This window comes from Misgurnus anguillicaudatus, chromosome 25 (assembly GCF_027580225.2).
Source record: "Misgurnus anguillicaudatus chromosome 25, ASM2758022v2, whole genome shotgun sequence".
Lineage (NCBI taxonomy): Eukaryota > Metazoa > Chordata > Actinopteri > Cypriniformes > Cobitidae > Misgurnus > Misgurnus anguillicaudatus.
In genome coordinates, this window is record NC_073361.2 from 31,159,013 (window position 1) to 31,178,491 (window position 19,479).

The 19,479-nt window shown below is 36.4% G+C and overlaps 2 protein-coding genes across 2 annotated transcripts in view; one reads left to right on the forward strand and one right to left on the reverse strand.

The window, feature by feature from the left end:
* Positions 1 to 19,479, reverse strand: part of LOC129425815 (immunoglobulin kappa light chain-like) — a 688,217-nt gene that overhangs the window by 214,756 nt on the left and 453,982 nt on the right. The window lies entirely within an intron of this gene.
* Positions 448 to 15,805, forward strand: eps8l1b (EPS8 signaling adaptor L1b). The gene is made up of 20 exons (XM_055181390.2): positions 448 to 488; positions 948 to 1,058; positions 1,465 to 1,517; positions 2,197 to 2,355; positions 4,568 to 4,717; positions 4,838 to 4,890; positions 5,872 to 5,969; positions 6,056 to 6,114; positions 6,497 to 6,626; positions 7,827 to 7,915; positions 8,453 to 8,527; positions 8,751 to 8,899; positions 8,994 to 9,123; positions 9,502 to 9,566; positions 10,554 to 10,650; positions 12,147 to 12,272; positions 12,348 to 12,474; positions 13,218 to 13,380; positions 14,038 to 14,170; positions 15,453 to 15,805. The coding sequence occupies exons 3-20, from the start codon at positions 1,488 to 1,490 to the stop codon at positions 15,537 to 15,539; spliced, it is 1,920 nt and encodes a 639-aa protein (XP_055037365.2). The 5' UTR covers positions 448 to 488; positions 948 to 1,058; positions 1,465 to 1,487; the 3' UTR covers positions 15,540 to 15,805.

Here is a 19,479-nt window from a genome sequence, read left to right on the forward strand (position 1 = left end):
TGATCATTTGGCAAACGAAGCATTTCAACAAAAGTCGCCTAATGCAAATTTCAATGTGTTTATTCTGAATACAGGAACTATCATAACCTGACCTTTGATCTGAATATGACCCCTAGGCCTATATGTGACCATCAACAGGTAGGCTGGCTAATTGAGGTAAACAAATGTGGGACATTTTGACAACATCAACAGACAGAAAACAATAGTTGCATTTTAAAGAGATTAACAAAAGGAAATACGGATCAACTTTCAATAACAGTTTAGTGTTTATTTGCACAATAATTGCGTGTTGGCACATCCAAAGCCCGATCACTAGACAAGCACATATTGTCTAATTTTTAAAAAGACATTTTTGTATCTCACATTACCCTCATGTTATCACCTGTGTTACCTGGTGGTAAGGTATGTTGGGGCGGTTACAAACTAAATACATCTTTCCCCTGAAAGTTAGACAAAGATCGTCGTAACATCAGGAGTGTAAACCCACGGTAAGTGTTAGAAAGTTAGTCTTTGTGATATTATATTAATTCAGCTGTGAAATAGATTTTTTAGATCAGAAATTATTACTTTTTGTCTTATTTTGTATTCAAGCGTGTCTTAAATTTGTCATTTTTTTTTTGTCTGACGACAACACACCTGTTGTTTATTGTCAAATGGTATTTTTTATGAAAATTTTATGATATTGTACTCGAGAATGAAATTTCATTCAGTCCAAACGTGCGTGAGTGTCTTTCTTCTATTGACTTTTAATGGAAAATATTCACACTGTTCTTGCTCATATGATTAAAGTACAAGGGTTTACTGAGTGCCCAAATACACAAAACACCCCAATCAAAGCTTCATCCAGCAGTTCATATGACTTGAATGAATGTTTTATTCACAGGTCACAGGACTGTTATATTTTGTTATAAGACTTTTATTGAGCTGTTTTGTCTTTTTTACGTCAGCAGCCCCTGTAGTCACCGTATGATGTCACTTTATGATGTCACTGCATGGACAAGAACATAAACATCAATAAACACATTTTATTACTCATTGGACGAGTGGAAGTCATACAGGTTTCAAAAAACACAACATAGATTGGTCTGTTTATTGTTCTCAATACAAAGAATAAGTTGTTTGATATCTGGAGTAGGCTAAATGAAGGTTATGTAGTCTGATAAATTCTTTGAACAAGCATCATTGTGAAAGTCAAGGTGGATGTGTAGTAGCTTTGCTAAATTTTAACCTGCAGGAATTCCAGCCTGCAGGCAGTTAGACAGGTTGAGCGAGAGAGAGAGAGAGAGAGAGAGAGAGAGAGAGAGAGAGAGAGAGAGAGAGAGAGAGTTAGGTCAAACAGAAGAGAGACAGATACCGTGTAAAAATGACTCAATCTGTAAAAATGTATGTGTTAAAATAGTCTCAGTCACACACATTTTTAACATCTCTCTTTGACGTAATAATGTTCTTTCCGAGTGTCTATAGGTGTGAGGCAGCCGGTGGTCCTGATGGGGGCAATATCTCAGTATCTGCTTACTGTGAGTATCATCAACACATGACAATAACCCTTAACCCTTAACAAAATGTTGACCTAAACAACATAGATGTTTACATTTCCTCTAGGAAATAGAAATGGTGCTCAGGTGTGTTCAGGAGGTTGCTTTGTGGGTTATAGGGGTAATCTGGGAGGTGTTGTGGTTGGTAAGGAAAAGAGCCCACCCTGGTTCGGCTCTGGTGTCATAATAATTGCACCTTTTACAAACAAGCCACCACAAGATTGTATAACATGACTAATCCTGGAGACTGAGGTGAATCTTGAGTCTACATGCTATTTTGGATGTTCTCACATGTAGGGGAACTGGATTTTGTCATTAGGGTGTGTGGAGGAGAGTAACACGTTTGATGATCTTGTACGGTCAGATGATATGAGGGTGCGTTCAGGTGTGGTGTGGTAGTCATCAAGTCAAAAATGACCCCATTTATTTCCTTAATATGATCATGTTCTGCTAAAGAAAGGAAAATGAAACACTAATAATGACATATAGCTAAATTAACATTACCGGACTAGACTTCCAGACCACTTTTAATGATTTATCCAATTTCTAATGGATAAAACCAAGTCGTGGCCCACTTACAGAAGAAATGTGAATGGCTTTTCAGGTTGATATTTATGCATTTAGCCTAGGATGTGTATTTTCTCTGATTGTTTTACTCTAGCGGCTGGTGAATGTTTCTCTGGGAGATGACGGTGTGGACACCGTTGAAGAGACTCTTTTTCGAGTTCTGAAACATCTGGATTATTATCGGCTTTCCAGCATTGAAGTGATCCTGGAGATCCAAGCTGACAAGATCAGCCTGAGAGACAGAAACAATGAGGTAGACATACAGCACTAAAAAATAATAATAAAAATAAGTGCACTTCTTAATGGCAGAGTACATGATTTTTGAAAAACACTTTGGATTCGGGTTGAGTACCAAAACACACTTGTCAGCCAATTAGCAGTAAGGGGCGTGTCTCCTAGCCGACATCTTTGCCTGGGTTGCATATGGCGGGTCTATCAAAAGAAGGCTTTCAGAGATCATGCACTCCGCCTTAAATATTAACCACAGAAATTATCTCAACATTGTCCAAAGCCCCCCACCATAACTTCAGCTGTGCACAAAACTTAACTGAGAGATTAGAAAATACAGGGTTCCGACAGGTCCTTGAAATCCTTAAAAGTTTGTGAATCTGGGGAAAAAAATTCAAGGCCCTGGGAAGTGTTTGAAAATATACATACAACATACATAGATACAGGTCAATAAGTGCTTGAATATATTTTATGCAAGAAAAAAATCCATATTATTTCGTGTAGTTTAGGATAATATCTTAAAAATTCTAGACTTTTTAATGCTAAACTGTTTGCTTTAAATGCTTATATCTTCTGTATGTGAATGTTGATTCATACCAAAATGCTTTTTTGCATAGTTGTGTTTGACACATGAAAATGTCTTGGGTTACGTATGTAACTGTTGTTTCCTGAGAAGGGAACGAGACCCTGCGTCTCCCTTGCCATAGTTCATGCGTTCCTGTTACGTTGTCTTTGGCAATATTTCAAATAGCGATATACTTCCTGGCTCCTGCGTCACCCTGTCTTTGTTGTTAAGCCTCACCATTGGTTGAATTTGATATACACATTCAGACGCACTTACCCCTGGAGGTGTCTCCAAAGTGTCACCGCAGTGACATAGTGCGAGTTCCCTCGAAAGTGAACTGTAACAATGTATCTTAAAAGGTAACACTATGTAACCATGCTCTCACTTGAAATGTGTCCCTACATTTAGTCCTTGAATTTGAGGGTATTGGACCTGGAAATCCCCTAGAAAGGTCCTTATAATTAAAGTAAACTAAGGTGTGGGAACCCTGAAAATATTACAGATGGGGGCATGTAGTGGCCCAAAAAGTGTTTTACATTAATGTCTTGCATTAACAAAATAATAAAGCGCCAATGGGGTAAGAAATCTTGAAAAAAGGATGTTATTGTTTTACAATTTTTGCGTTATGCTATCCCAGGTGAAAAAGTATTACACTTCTATAGTGTACTTAAAGTGCTTTACGCACACCAATTTTGTACAAAATACACCAAAAATTCATCTTTAGTACTTTTTAAGATGTTCATAAGATCATTTAGGTGTACTTCACTGTGCTATTTTGAGACACCATGAATATGAACTAAAGTGCACCTTTAACATACTATCTCTGTATTAAAAAATGTATTTAGTTAACACTTGTATTAAACTTGAACTCAACTTTCATACAAAGATGGTTTCAAGTTTACAAGTGGTACCTGAATACATTTTCTTTGTGTTATGCTATTTAACACATTATGTGTCATTTTGTGTTGATTTTCTGTTCAAATAAATAAAAGGGACAACACAACACAAAATGTGTTGTTTTAACACAATCATTTTATGAGTTTTTGTCTCTTAAACAGTTAATTCAAGAAAAATTTTACAAAATATTTGTCTAAACCCATAAAATTTTTGCTTTTTGCTTGTTTGTTTTTTGTCAAAAATAAAGATTTATTTTCTTAAATTTTTTGTTATTTGTACTGAAAACAATACAAAAATACTAGGTAAAAAAGTCATTTTTGTATTGTGTAAAGAACACAAGAGCATCTTTTTGTTTCACAACTAGAAGTCTGTTAGGTTTGACATAAGGAAACAATGGATGAGCTGTTAAAATAAGGACAAATGCATTACAACACATTTGTCCCAGTTAATGTGCTGAACTCCACCTGTGGTTTTTCTGGTAGACACCTGACTCCATAAAAAACAAAACAAAAACACACCACCAATCCCTAAAAAAATATTCAGAAATAAAAGTTAATTGTCAGGAAAAAGTCCCATCATGCGCTTGCAGAAGCAAACTAATGCAATACAATATTTTTAATGTGCCATAAGTGTACACTTTTTGGGCCTCTGTCTGTACAAACACTACTTTATGCATTAATTGACTTGTCACAGCTTTGCCTTTCTGAATAAATCTTGTATTGATCAGTTTTCTAATCAATAATCTTTGTTTTCCCACTGCCCGATCACCAATGAGGAATTGGAGGCGTTTGATTTATCTTCAGTCCTCCGCTGCGACTGCATAAATCCTTCATCTCTCCACGATCCATCTCTTCTTCTGCTGGTTTGTCAGAGCTCCACCCAGAAGATGCCCAGTGTTTATTTATTCAGCTGCACAACAGTCAGGGTACAACAATCAACTTCACTGGAGCATTGCAGATTTCATTCAGGTCATACCTTTTGTTGTTGTCAGAGCAGAACCCCGCCCCATTGATGACATCACTGCGTACCTGTTTGTGTATTACAGGCGGAGCGCATTCGAGATGACATCAAGCAAGCTGTGTCGCATCGAGAGAATAGGTAGCGATCCAGCCGAGCGCCGTTGTGATTTCCACAGGTCACCCACAACACATACAGTAAAGGCAGACAGAGAGAAACCTGTTAACCAGTTGACAAACCAGTTTAGCCAGTTATACATAACTTAAGAAGGCGTGACTGAGAGTACAAGGTAGAGAGAGAGAAAAAGAGACAGAAAGACAGACTCATTCGAGCTGAACTCTTCATATGGAGGTATACAACAACATCTACAGTAAGGTACAGTGTTTGTTATCTTTATCCGTCTCTATGTGCTTATCAGCTTCACAATACATTGAGTGACATTGAAAGAGTGTGGGTGTGAGAGAGACACATTGAACTTAAAGACAGATCAATGTCAAACCACATACCACACATGTTTTTCTACAATAGCCTACATTTTTAGGAGTAAGTGTTTTTGGAGGGGGATCTTGTGTATTAGAGACGAAATTTGCTGTAGATGGAGTTAAATCTGACAAAATGTCTTCAAAAGTAAAAATGATGCAGTTTTCTTTTTAAGTTAGGGCTCATCTTTAATAATTAGATTTATATGAAAACGATGATATACGTCTATGAAATATTTTAACTGGATATAGATGCTTGTGAAGCTTGATATATAAAGTGTTTTATATCTAAAAGCATCGCATGACGTAAAGAAGAGAATCAAGGTTTCTGTGAAATCACTCTTTGTGTATCCACATTGACTCATCAGTATTGTGCAACCTTTATTTACTGTACAATACATCAGTAGGTGTGTTATCAAACTTGTTAAATTGCTTTATAATTCACAATCACACACTGTAAAAAATGCAAATGCATGAAATTAAAACAACTTGGTTTTGCAAATCCATTCAACCTACTATTAAAGTTTTGGCTTGTGATGAGTTCACATAACGTTAAAGTTACATAAAACATATGTGGATTTGACAAAAATGCTGTGTATTTTTCACAATACAGATGTTTGATGTAAATATATTAATGTTTTAGGTGTTTTGAACCCAATATGGATATTCCAAGCCCTCCGTACAGTCAAGTCCACATCCCGCCCTCAAATCACCCCCCTCCACCTTACCCGGGCATCAAAGGTGAGCACGTGTATGCAGGCCTGTAAAATCATTTCTTTAAACTTACTAATACATTTCTAAAATGATTTTCTCTTCATTGTTTGCAGCAAATGGATTAGTAAATGGTCAGCCTGATAAGTCATTCCTCAAAGCTCAGTTAGAGGTGGTGAGTACAATCACACACAAACACATGGTAATGTAAATGCCAACATCTCCAGCATTGTGGTAATGAGTTTTGCATGGACAAGCACCGATCTATAAAATGTCAAAGAAGATTATGTTTCAGTTTTTGCATTTTAGTTTAAACATTTACTTGATTTAGATTGAGTGTTAGATGACTGGGTACATTTGTCAGCCATTTTGTCCTTAAAGCAGAGTTAAGATGAAAACACCCACATTTACCCACATATGTAACAGAGGTCAGTCAGCGTCGGTCAATAAGGCTGTTGACCTTCAGCTCTTCGTCATTAGCTGACAGACGTCTACAGGCACAAGACTCAAAGACGTTGTCTCTCTCTCTCTCTCTCTCCTCTCTCTCTCTCTCATAGGAAATCCTCAATCATTGTTTTGATGATATTGAAGCATTCATGGGAAAGCTGCAGCAGTCAGCAGAAGCTCAGATGATCCTCAACCAAAGAAGCAAAAAACAGAAGAGAAGTCAGAGGAAAAGTGCAGATGGTACGAGTCAACATCGCACCTGAACATTTCTCAGAAAAGCTAAATATAGCGTCACTTAGGACTGATTTCTCATTCTGTGAATATTATAAATATGACCCTTTCTCTGAATATTCCTTTATAACCAAACTGAAGTGAACTTTCCTCTACAAGCATGTTGTTGTGCGCTCTTATCAGCAGATTTTAGCCTTGTATCAGTTTCTTTCAAAACATTAGATGGTGGGAAAGTGTTGGGTTACAGTCAGACGTCATCAGCTGTGTTGACATTGCGTTGGCATAACAGAAATCTGAATTACACTCAAACAAAATGTAAATTCATCATTCACTCGATCACTCACTCCATCATTCACTTGATCATTCAATTGATCACTCACTCCATCATTCATTCACTCAATCATTCACTCGCTCTCCTGTCATTCCAAATTTGTGTGACTTTTATTCACTCACTCGATCATTCACTCGATCACTCACTCGATCATTCACTCGATCACTCACTCGATCACTCAATCGATCATTCACTCGATCACTCAGTCGATCATTCACTTAATCATTCACTCAATTACTCAGTCGAACACTCAGTCGATCATTCAGTCGATCACTCACTCCATCATTCACTCGGTCATTCACTCGATCACTCATTTGATCATTCACTCAATCATTCACTCGCTCTCCGGTCGTTCCAAATTTGTGTGACTTTTATTCACTCACTCGATCATTCACTCGATCACTCACTCGATCATTCACTTGATCATTCACTTGATCACTCAGTTGATTACTCAGTCAATCACTTAGTCGATCGCTCAGACCGATCACTCACTTGATCATTCACTTGATCACTTAGTCAATCACTCAGTCAATTACTCAGTCAATCACTCAGTCGATCACTCAGTTGATCATTCATTCGATCCCTCACTCGATCCCTCACTCGATCGTTCACTCGATCACTCAGTTGATCATTCACTCGATCCCTCACTCGATCACTCACTCGATCATTCACTCGATCATTCACTTGCTCTCCTGTCATTCCAAATTCGTGTGACTTCTATTCCTGTGGATTTTTTCCATGCAGCCAATGTGGAGCTTTAAACTTCACAGCCACCATATAAAGGACAGTAAATAACAGTAGTTGACTCACACATGATGGTTATGATGGGCTGTGTGTATGTGTGTGTTTGACTGTTTGTTGTGTTTTGTGTTTTATAGAGGATCTTCTAACAGCAAAAGCTAAACCACCATCTGAGAGAGATTTCATCGACACGTTTCAGAAATTTAAATACAGTTTTAGCCTGTTGGTGAGTCATTTCATTATTTTAATGCTAACACTGAATGATAAAAACTAACTTTTGGCCATGTAAATATCATTTAAACAACTTAATAGGTAGGTTTATAGTTTTAGGTTAATACATTTTTATGAATGCATTAATAAATTATTGTAAATTATATTGTGAAAAGTTGTTATATTTAATATTTTTAATTGTGAGTCTTGCTTTATTTTTAGAGTGATTTGCTCTAATGTGGCACACCTTAGGTCTAGTGTTTGTAGGTCCCACAAAAATATCACAAAAATAAAAATGACATGACCTCTCAAATGTCCAGTAATATATGAGGGTGGTTTGAATATTATGGAATATATTCAATGTTTAATATTTAAAATGTTCATAATATTAGCATGTAATCACGACATTGTAATAAATACAACTATTAATAACATTAACTGTATTATTATTATTGTTATTTTCCGTCATTTTTGTTACTGGTCATGTATTAAAGTTGTAAGCAGTATGGTGGCATATTTGTGAGTTTTCAGTAATCATCCTATTTGTCTTTAGTCAAGGTTAAAATCTATCATCTCCAATCCCACCGCAGAAGAGCTCGTGCATCACGTCTTCAAACCTCTCGACATGGTGAGTATGACACGTGCATTTATGTTTGCACACACTTTGCCTGTGCAAACAGCCGAGATATTAAAGCTTTTTGTTAAACCTTATTGTTCCAGTGTTTTATCAAAAGGGGTTTATCAGCGTTTGCCTGCTATTGTCCTCACATTAGATTGATATCAAGGGTGTTTCAGATGATAAAGTGCGCTGTATATTCTGTATTCAAACCTGTGTTTGTGTGTGTGTGTAGATTGTGAAGGTAACAGGAGGTCCGGCCTTAGCTGGATCCGTCTCCAGCCCTGCTATGACACAAGGAGCCGTGAACCTGCTACAGAATAACCTGACAGCAGAAGACAAGGAGTTATGGGTCGCTTTAGGGCCCAACTGGACACAGCACAAGTATGTACTGCTTTGTGGAGATTTAAATATGGAGATTTAAAGGGAAATACAATGTCTTTTCAAACCTGATGTTTCTTTATTTTTCTTCATGCAGGTCTGCTCTCAGGAGTCCCGTGGCTCCATACACACCTTTGTTTCTGGACGGATGGAGACCCGCGGGGTCCGATGTCGCCGGTTGGGTCGATCCTGTGGAAGCACAACACAAACAAGATGCAAAAGTAGAGGTACAAACATTAACATGCACAAAATATGAAATACACTATATTTGAAACATAAAGTCACAAAATATGACTTTAGATGGGGTTTCTCATGTGTCAAATCATGCTTTCAGGTGCTTACATATCTTAGATTATAAAGCATTGCTTTGGTAATGCAAAGGTCATGGGTTTGAATCCAGGGAGCACTGGTACATCAAAAAGTGTTTATGCTTCAATAAAAACGACTGCCGAGGGCAGAAATGTAAATGTTAAGTAAATGTTAGCATGTACAATATAATGTAAAGAGAGAATACAAACACAAAACCATATAAATGTGATGTCATTCACTGCAGGTGTGTCCTAGTATGTGATGTGCTTACTAACATGTTGAATTGTTTCTCTCAGAGCCAGCTCGCAGCGTCTCACCCCTTTGATCGACACACTGCTCCCGATCACATGACAGACCAACTGTAAGTTTAATCATCCTCACAATTATCAACCAACTTTAGACTTTAAACCGGAAATTGGTATTTAATGGACACAAAAGCAGGCGCCTGCTTGGCCCGTCAGTGGCTTAACAGAGGAGGTTTTGCATGAAAGCACCTGCTAATGAAACTGCTTTCAAACCGGATCCCAAAACATCCTGACGTCACGTTTAATGATGCAAAACAGATTAAAGTGACACTTGTGTGAACCAGCTCAATGCAAAACTCATAATGTCATCTGGCTCGGATTTACTTTTGCATAGTTGGTGGTTTTTTGGATGGGGTCATGTCATGCCAAATGCCTGTGTGAACATCTGCCTAATTTGTCTACCGAGTAAAAACAATAAGAAGTGTTTTAGTATTTGCACACAGTCGTAAAATCAGTGTCTGTGTCTTATTTATTCATTTAGTGAGTTTGTTCACACAGTTTACAACAAGTAAAATATCTTGTGTGTGTGATTTTGTTGTGTGGTATTCTCACTTACCAAACACAGCAAAGGGCAGTTTCACTTCTGAGCAAGTAAAGAAACTCGATACTGTTTTAAAGCATCTGTTCTGTTTTACTGCTCGGCCACAAGACACAACACAAGATGGCTTTGTTTAAAACACAAACAGATACGGTGAAGACATGCTGAAAATCTTTTAATAATTTCAAATCTGAAATGCATTTTGGGTTACGACAGAAGGGTTTCATTTGTGTCCGTTTGCCATAATGGAACCAGTTCACAAATGAATGAAGAGCAAACATGCATTCAAAGATCACCGCCTCAATGCATCCATTGTTTCTAATGGTGCTTTTAAATAAGAGTTTCTGTCTTTTATACGTCTCATGCAGTACATACGCGGTTATCTTATGTCTGCATTAAAACATTGTGATTCATACACATTTTCTTCATTTTGTACAATGTTTGTTCTTCATTTTGTGCATGTGAGAAAACTCTTCTCTTTCTTCTCTCTCTCTCTCTCTTATAGTGATGGTCCTGTGAAAGATAGATTGTACCGCTGCAGTTACGATTTCAATGCACGAAATAACAGTGAGCTCTCAGTAATGCATGGAGAGACATTAGAGGTTGGTATTCACACACACACACAAAAATGTTCATACTAAGATTATGATGGTTACACCTTAACCTTGCCCTCACAAACCTGTTAAACATTATTATTAACTTTCATCAACATGATTTATGATTATATTAAAGGTGCAGTGTGTAATTTTTAGAAGGATCTCTTGACAGAAATGCAAATACAAAACTATATTAACAGGGGTGTATAAAGACCTTTCATAATGAACCATTATGTGTTTATTACCTTAGAACGAGACCTTTTTATCTACATACACCGAGGGTCCCTTTACATGGAAGTCGCCATTTTGTGCCGCCATTTTTCTACAGAAGCCCTTAACGGACAATTTTTTTACTAAGTTGTCTCCGACGATGACATGTTTGTTCGGTGGCAGCTCCCGTAGCTTCTCTATGTGTTTCAAAAGTGAGGGGTGAGCAGTGGACTGAGCCGTTGGTTGCAATTCGCAACCTCACATCTAGATGCCGCTAAAATTTACACACTGTACCTTTAAATGTTGACATGGGAACATACTGTAAAATGACTGTATATAAAACTAATTGTAATGACTACAGATTAAACATAACCCTAAAAGTACACTTTACACATTTGAGAATAAACCTTATGTGACCCTGGACCACAAAACCTCATAAGTCATAAGTCACACGGTTATATTTGTAGCAATAGCCAAAAATACATTGTATGGGTCAAAATTATCGTTTTTCTTTATTTCAAAAAATCATTAGAATATTAAAGGTGCAGTGTGTAATTTTAAAAGGATCTCTTGACAGAAATGCAAAATAATATACAAAACTATGTTATTAAGGGTGTATAAAGACCTTTCATAATGAACCATTATGTTTTTATTAGAATTAGCTGTTTTTATCTACATACACCGAGGGTCCCCTTACATGGAAGTCGCCATTTTGTGCCGCCATGTTTCTACAGAAGCCCTTAACTTTTTTCACTTTGCTAAGTTTTCTCCGTCAATTACATGCTTTTCCAGTGGCGGCTATCGTAGCTTCTCTATGCATTTTAAAACGAGGGGTAAGCAGTGGACTGAGCTGTTGGTTGCAATTCGCAAACTCACCACTAGATGCCGCAAAAATTTACAGACTGCACCTTTACGTAAAGATCATGTCCCATGATGATATTTTGTTAATTTCCTACTGTAATTATATTATATATGCATTTATCAATAGTAATATGTGTTTCAATGGACTTCATTTGGACAACTTTAAAGGCAATTTTCTCAATATCTTGATCCAGATTTTCATAGTAGTATCTTGGCCAGTTATTGTCCTATCCTAACATACAATACATTACTGGAAAGCTATATATTATATAAAATATATATATATATATTTTTAAATTGACTCTTATGACTGGTTACAGGTAACTGTGGTCCAGGGTCTCATTTATCAGTTTTGTATTACAATGACATGGTTGAAATGTATTCTATTAGTAATAAAAGCATCATTTATTTTGATATTTTCTGCCATTCAGGTGATTGAATCATCTAAACGCTGGTGGAAGTGTCGGAATAAGTTTGATGAAGTTGGATTTGTACCGTTCAATATCCTGGAGCCCATCACACACATCGACAATGATGTAACGCACAAGACTCCAAAGGTACGAACTCACATCAAACGCACACGATGGCTCGCTCCTCGTCTTGTCCTGTAACCGTACATCTTTCTGTTTCAGCCTCCTTCTGCTCCACCGATATTCAACGCCCTGCCCAGCCCGTCGGCCATCACCTCAGACCCCAGCAATCCCAGCAGATCCCGCAGCATGGGGGGACAACAACATCTGCCTGAAGACACAGACAAAGGTATAGAAACAAATTACCCTTCTCAAATGACATCAAACATTTCTCCAGACTAGACAAATCTCATGTGTGTCCTCGAGAGTTTTCGAAGTGATCTCAAACTGTGCCAAAGACATTAAATATAACAAGATTGAGCACTGCTATTACTATGAATAGGGGACCTCAAACTTTTTTTATTTTAGCACAATTTGAGCTTAAGAAACAGAAGTTATGGTACAGTTAATGCCAGGGTTAACAATATTTTAATTTTAGCAGGTGATATCTGTCTATTTATTCAAGTAAATAGCACTTTAGTTTTGCATATAGCTGGAAAAACTGCCCGAAGGCTTTGCAAACATGTCCACCTATCACGAAAACAATAACTTATAGACTGGGTCAGAAATGTTCATGTGGCTCAATTGGTGGCTTTGCAAAAGGTCATGGGTTTGATACCCAAATTTCTAACTTGAATGTACCATAAGTCGCTTTGGATAAAAGCGTCGGCCAAATGCATAAAAGCATAAACTCAATTCAATGGTAATGCAAAGAGACGTACATGGTTTGTGAGATGTGTGTAGGCTCTGGTCTGATTAACAATCTTTGGTTTATCCTGTCACAGTGTTCAGTGAAGCACTTGTCAGATGATATAATAATGCCTCATTGTCCGGAAACTTCCTGTCTCCTTTTCTTCCTCTTCTTGTCAGTCGTGTTGTCTCAACATTGCTCACAGTAAGGTTTCTTAAACTGACTGCTCGGTTCTGTGTCAGTGATGCAGGTAAATGATGAGTTACTTCAACGCTTGACCAGGGGGAAGAATTTAACCCCTCGACTGGTGATCCCTCGCTCGCCGGGCACTACGGCTCCGCTCGATTACAGCTCACCTCCGGATGAAGTGGAGAACTGGCTGAAAAAGAAAGGATTCAGTCAACCGTGAGTCTCGCTTTAGAAATCAGAACTTAATGAAGTCGAAATCTTTTAAACTGGCACTTCATAACACACCATATATGGATTTATGTCATGACTTTATCCTTTTGACAATTTGCTAAGATAAAATGAAACATAACAAATTAAGGTGGTCATTGTGTGAAAATATTTCACCACAGTATGAAAGCATTGACCAGAATGTATTTCAGAGAGCTTTGTGATAAAAAAATGTTTAGTCTTTAAAGTGTTAAAGGGATAGTTCACCCAAAAATGAAAATTCTGTTATCATTTATTCACCGTTATTTTTTACAAACCTATATAGATTTCTATGTTCTGCTAAACACAAATGACGATATTTGTAATTAAGCAGGAAACAGAACCATTGACTTACATAGTAAAAAAATACTATAGAAGTCAATGATGCTCAAAAAATGTTGGTTACAAACATTGCTCAAAATATCTTCCTTTGTGTTTAACAGAACAAAGAAATTTATACAGGTTTGTAAAAAATAAATGACAACGGAATTTTCATTTTTGGGTGAACTATTTCCTTAAAGCCATGTCAAACTATTTTATAACTATTTTTAACAATTGTTAAAAAAGTGTAATGAAGGAATAATGTACTGAACACTGATGTGTTGTGTTTGTTGTTGGTGTTTGTAGGACGGTTCAGTGTTTAAAGGTTTTGAATGGAGCTCAGCTGTTTTCACTGAATAAAGAAGAACTGCGCGCTGTTATTCCTGAAGAGGGCGCTAGAGTCTACAGTCAACTTACAGTACAAAGAGCCCTGCTGGAGGTACACAAACACACAAACAATACAACACACAATCAAATCAACAGATACACGTACAGACACACATTAGAGACATAACAGTTATAGACACAAAACAGACACAATACACACACATTCAAGGTCAAATATTTGCTGGTGTTCATATCTTTGTTGGGATATTTGGTCCCCACAACGTGATGACTACCAGGTACACACGCACGCACGCACGCACGCACGCACGCACGCACGCACGCACGCACGCACACACACACACACACACACACACACACACACACACACACACACACACACACACACACACACACACACACACACAGTTTTCCATGTATTATGTGGGCTTTTAATAGAATTAATGACTTGTATACTGTGCAAACTGTATATATATCAAATAAACAGCATTGAAATTACTTTTGTAGACAAATATAGTTATGCCAAACATAAAGGCCATTTCTTTTATTAGAAAACAAAAATGTTATTATAAATTTATTTTTGAAATAGATGACTAGATGAGAGAATATTATATATATAAAATATAACAGTTTAGATTTATTTTGGATGCTTTTAGTCACAAAATATTGGGGCATATTTAAATGTCCTAAAATAACTAAGGCCTAGTCCTGGATTAATCTAAATCCTGTCTAGGAAACCGCCGCATAGTATAATTTATGTTATTCCATAGTTTTACTGGAGCTACTATTATTCTGTAATGTTACAATGAATCAGAAATATTTAAAAAAAAAAGTTTAGACCAGTGGTTCTTAAAATGGGGACGTGACACGGTGAGACTGGGGGGCAGGAGGGCAGTTTATAAGTAAGGAGTAATTGACGGCGGGCCATTGAATTATAAGAAAATAATGCACACCCAAAGTGCAATTTGCGTTGTGCCGTTACGGGTGTGCATTATTCCTCTTATACCACGGTTACCACAAACATTACTCTGGTGCTTATTTTTAAGACATTTGACAGGTTAGGTGTGCGGTTATCAGAAATTAATGCATACCCATGGAACATTTCTCAGCCAATCAGAATATAGTATTCAACCGGCCCGTGGTATAACATGCATTAATTTATCATACATAAAAATAAAAATAAGTTAACAGCCTGTTTTGTTTTATTTAAATTCTATGTTTTTTTGTCATGAATTTTCTTTGGGGGGCACGAAGGGATGCACCGTACACAAGGGGTGGTGCATGGCGAAAACTTTAAGAACCACTGTTTTATATGGAGGTGTAGCAGATCAGCTACTGAATATTTCTCTCTTTTTTTTTCTTTCTTTCTCTCTCAGGATGCTCGTAGATCTTCAGAGTTGGAGACTGTGATGGAGAGGCAGAAGATGAAGGTGGATTTAAAGATGGAGAGTGAAACTCTATAAAGATCTACTGATGATTGAATGTGAACACACACACATAGGCAGACTAATGTTCATGTCATCTCTCACACGTGTGTTCCTGCAATGCATATAACATTATTGATACTGCTTAACCTGCTTATTGATAAAACATTTTCTTTTCCTGCCTGTACTGACAGCATGAAATGAATTTATAAATCTGCACAATGTACAAACATTTAAATTGTCAAATGTAACATGGCTTAATATATTCTAAACTAATAAATATTATTCTTCTGTATGAGTTGAAATGAGCAGTTTCTCTTTTCTCCTGAAGGGGGCAATAAACACCAACATCTGTGTATAAAGGGCTTGTCAGTGACAGAAACCTTACTGGAGTATTGAAGAAAGTAAATCAAACATGAATCAAACCTTTTGAGATTTGAACCTGCAATTATTGGGTCTTAAACCAGCAGAAGCACTCATACATTCCTGTTAAAAATGTAAAGGAGCCAAACTCATATTTAACAAATAAATACTACATAATGGATGGATCCGGCATTCAATAAACCACATTTTAGCAGTTTTGCTCTATGAAAGTAAGATGTGTTGTTTTGGGGTGCAAACCTAAAATCTTTGCCAAAGCAAATGAAGGTAACACTCCGTCCAAAACTTGGGTAACTAAATTACACATTCACATGAATCAGATTAGTTGCAACATATTCTCCAGAAAAAGCACTTCAAGACAGAACCTGAGCATACTCACTAATCTAAGCAAACTTTTTAACCAAATACATGAAACTGAACTAGTACTGCTGACAGGGAACTGATATATTTTATACAACTTTTCCTAAATATATGAATTGCCTAAATGTTAATACGGGCCAGTGAAAGCACATAAATACCCTCATACACACAAAACCTTTTTATATTGCGTGTGTGTGTGTGTGTGTTGATTGTATTCATGGCTGTGAATAGCTCAGGTGTTGTGTCAGGTGTGGTGAGGAATGTGTTTGTGTATGTGAGTTTAATCAGGTTGTTTTACAGCTTCATGCACTGATCCAAAGCAAACAAAAGTGTGATTTGAACTGAAGAACAGAGGCTTCCAGCCACCAGCTCCATTTCACATCTTTATAAAATGCAAGGCAACCATAGGTTGAATATTTAGTTGTGTGTGTGGGGGTTACACAAAGGTTATTTGCAATGCCATAGAAGAACGTTCGGTTCTCCAAAGAACCTTTAAGTCAAAGACTGTTCACTATTGTGTACTACATACAATCTTTTGACAAGGTGAGGTGGCTAAATTGTATTCATTTGTACGACCACTTTTGTCCAGTTTTGTACAGTTTTTGTACGATTTGCCTTTGCCACTGACGTTGGGGTTAGGGTAGGGGTTTTGTTATTGTTTTTTATGATAATTGTAGAATTAATTTCATATAAATTTATACAAATTAGCCAAATGTTTCAAATGTAAAATATTTTTTAACTTATATCTCATGGCTACTCGTGGTTCAGCAGTGTTTGTACATGTGTGAGGTCAAGCAGGTTTCTCAATGAAATATCTGACTGTGGAGTTAAATCACATCATGTAGGATTACTCGGGTAACACGCTAAACTTTTCACAGTTTAACATTAAAATTACTAGATTCTAGATTAATAATCTAGTAATAACATTAAAATAACATTAAAATAATCTAGATTCTCTTCAAACTGTTAAAATGTGAAAGTGCAAACTGAAACGGCGTGTTAATGGCAAACATATTGTACATACACTGCAGAACATGTTCATCTTGAAACAAGCAACACACACCCGAATTGAGTTATCTGCCATAATGCATAGCAAGAGTGACTTGATTGGAATTCTTAAGAATAGCATAAATATCTAAAAGTAAAAAAGACAAAAATGCTCAATGCATTTTATAAATATTGAATACTAATAAAATAATAATAAAAATGTGTGAAAATTGCATTTACTGTAAAAACTAGACAGAACTACTAAAACTATGCACTCTTAAAAACACAAAATAATAAGTCATTTAATTGAATATACATATTGCAAGAATATGCAAATGAGATGGACCTTCTCAAAACATTCCAATAAATTAATGTGAGAATGTTATGAGTGTGATTTGTGATGTTACTTGTATTCAATACAAGTACAGCTCAATCAGTATGAAACGTTTCTTGCATAATGCTTATCATATATTTCAAGAAAGAGTTTTGTCAAAATACAGCAAATGAAGTACTGCCGACTGAGCTTAACATGCATTGAACCCAAAATATTCCTTTTAAGGAACTTTAAAGACTTTTAAGGATATTTTTAAGACTTATTCTGGACATTGTTAACATTACTAGAATATGCGTGAAAACCCGTTGCACTAAACCATTTTTATACAGGGTGAAACTAAACAGGTTAAGTTGTGTTAACATAAAACCTTTAGTGTGTGTAGCAGAAAAGTTATAATATTAGGCATTAGTAGTGTTTACTAAAAATCATTACTTCACATTATGATTTTTTTTTGAGGATATGTTTTATAAAATAACTATTAAGTTGAACAACAAATAGTACATTTTACTTAAAGTTGATTTAATTTGTAATATTAATTGCTCTGTTCAACATCTCCACTTAGTTAATTAAGTTTGAAGATTTTCTCATTTTAATACATTTATATTACTTTTGGTGTTATAAATGATATTTAACACAATATTCATTACTGACTATAAGTCAATCATTGAATAAACTTGATTCTCCACAGAAACACAAACAAAAACTGAATTTTTGACATGTATTGTCAGTACTGTGGAGGGCAATACAATAAAATGTGCTGCACAGGGTTCATGTATAAGAAAACACTGATCACCTCACATCAGTGACATCAAAAAATTATCATTACAACAAAACAACATCAATTACATAAGAGCTTAAAAGTTTATGACATTTTATAAACAAATATAGAGTTTTTATCAGTTTTTATTCTGTGATAAATCTTAAATAATCAAAATATTCTGGGGAGAAGAGTTATGGGTGTTCCTCACAACATGTACTGATAATTTTAAGTTTGTTTTACTTGAATGTTTTGGTTTAATTAATTTTGTATACTTTATCAAATTTGTGGAAAAAATCAAAAGTATATCAGAGACAAACAACTTTTTGTGATGCTCATTTAACCAATTTCTCAGAAACGTAAACAGAACTGGCTTTAAAAACATAAATCTTTGACCTTTCTTCAGATTCTTAAAATGAAGCGTGGCCTTATTCTTAAAAATCTTATTGAACATGCACAAAAACTAGGACTTCATAAAATTTCTGAAGGAGTTAACAATTACAAATTTTCAGATTCATAGCCTTGTCCAAATGTTTTTAAAGATGTCTTAAATTCCATGTATTTTCTAGATAAATGTCAGTTGCAGTGCAGTGTTTCAGTATAAATATGCATCCGTCAAGCGCGTAAAATAAATTTCTGGCCTAAATGTTAAGTCCTTTAAAACCTGAGATTGTAACTGCAACTGCACCTGTTCATCTCTGTCTCTGACCGATGAGAAATGGTCTAGTCATGTGTGTGTGTGCCAATATTAAGACGGGATATTTCACATGAGAGCAGGAAGATGACCTCTGACCTTTGATCTCCGTCGAGTTCATGTTTCTGTTGAGTCCCTCAGGTTCTCACGGCCCCTGCAGGTGAACATCATTTCAAACACATTCCACCATCCCGCACCTGCAGCCCCGACCGCGCGCGTGTGTGCGTGCGTCACTCATCAAGCCATGATAACAATACAAAGCTTCTTTGGATTCGACCGCTCGCTCCGACACCAGTCAGAGAAGATGATGAAAATTCCGTCACAACATCTTCTGATTTCCCTCTTTCCTTCTGTTTTCCTCCAACACCGAAGAGAACGAGGGCGGAATAATGAGAAAAATACGAGCGGGATAACGTAAAGAATTTTGGACAACCATCTGACATGCTCCAGAACTTCCAATTCTAGC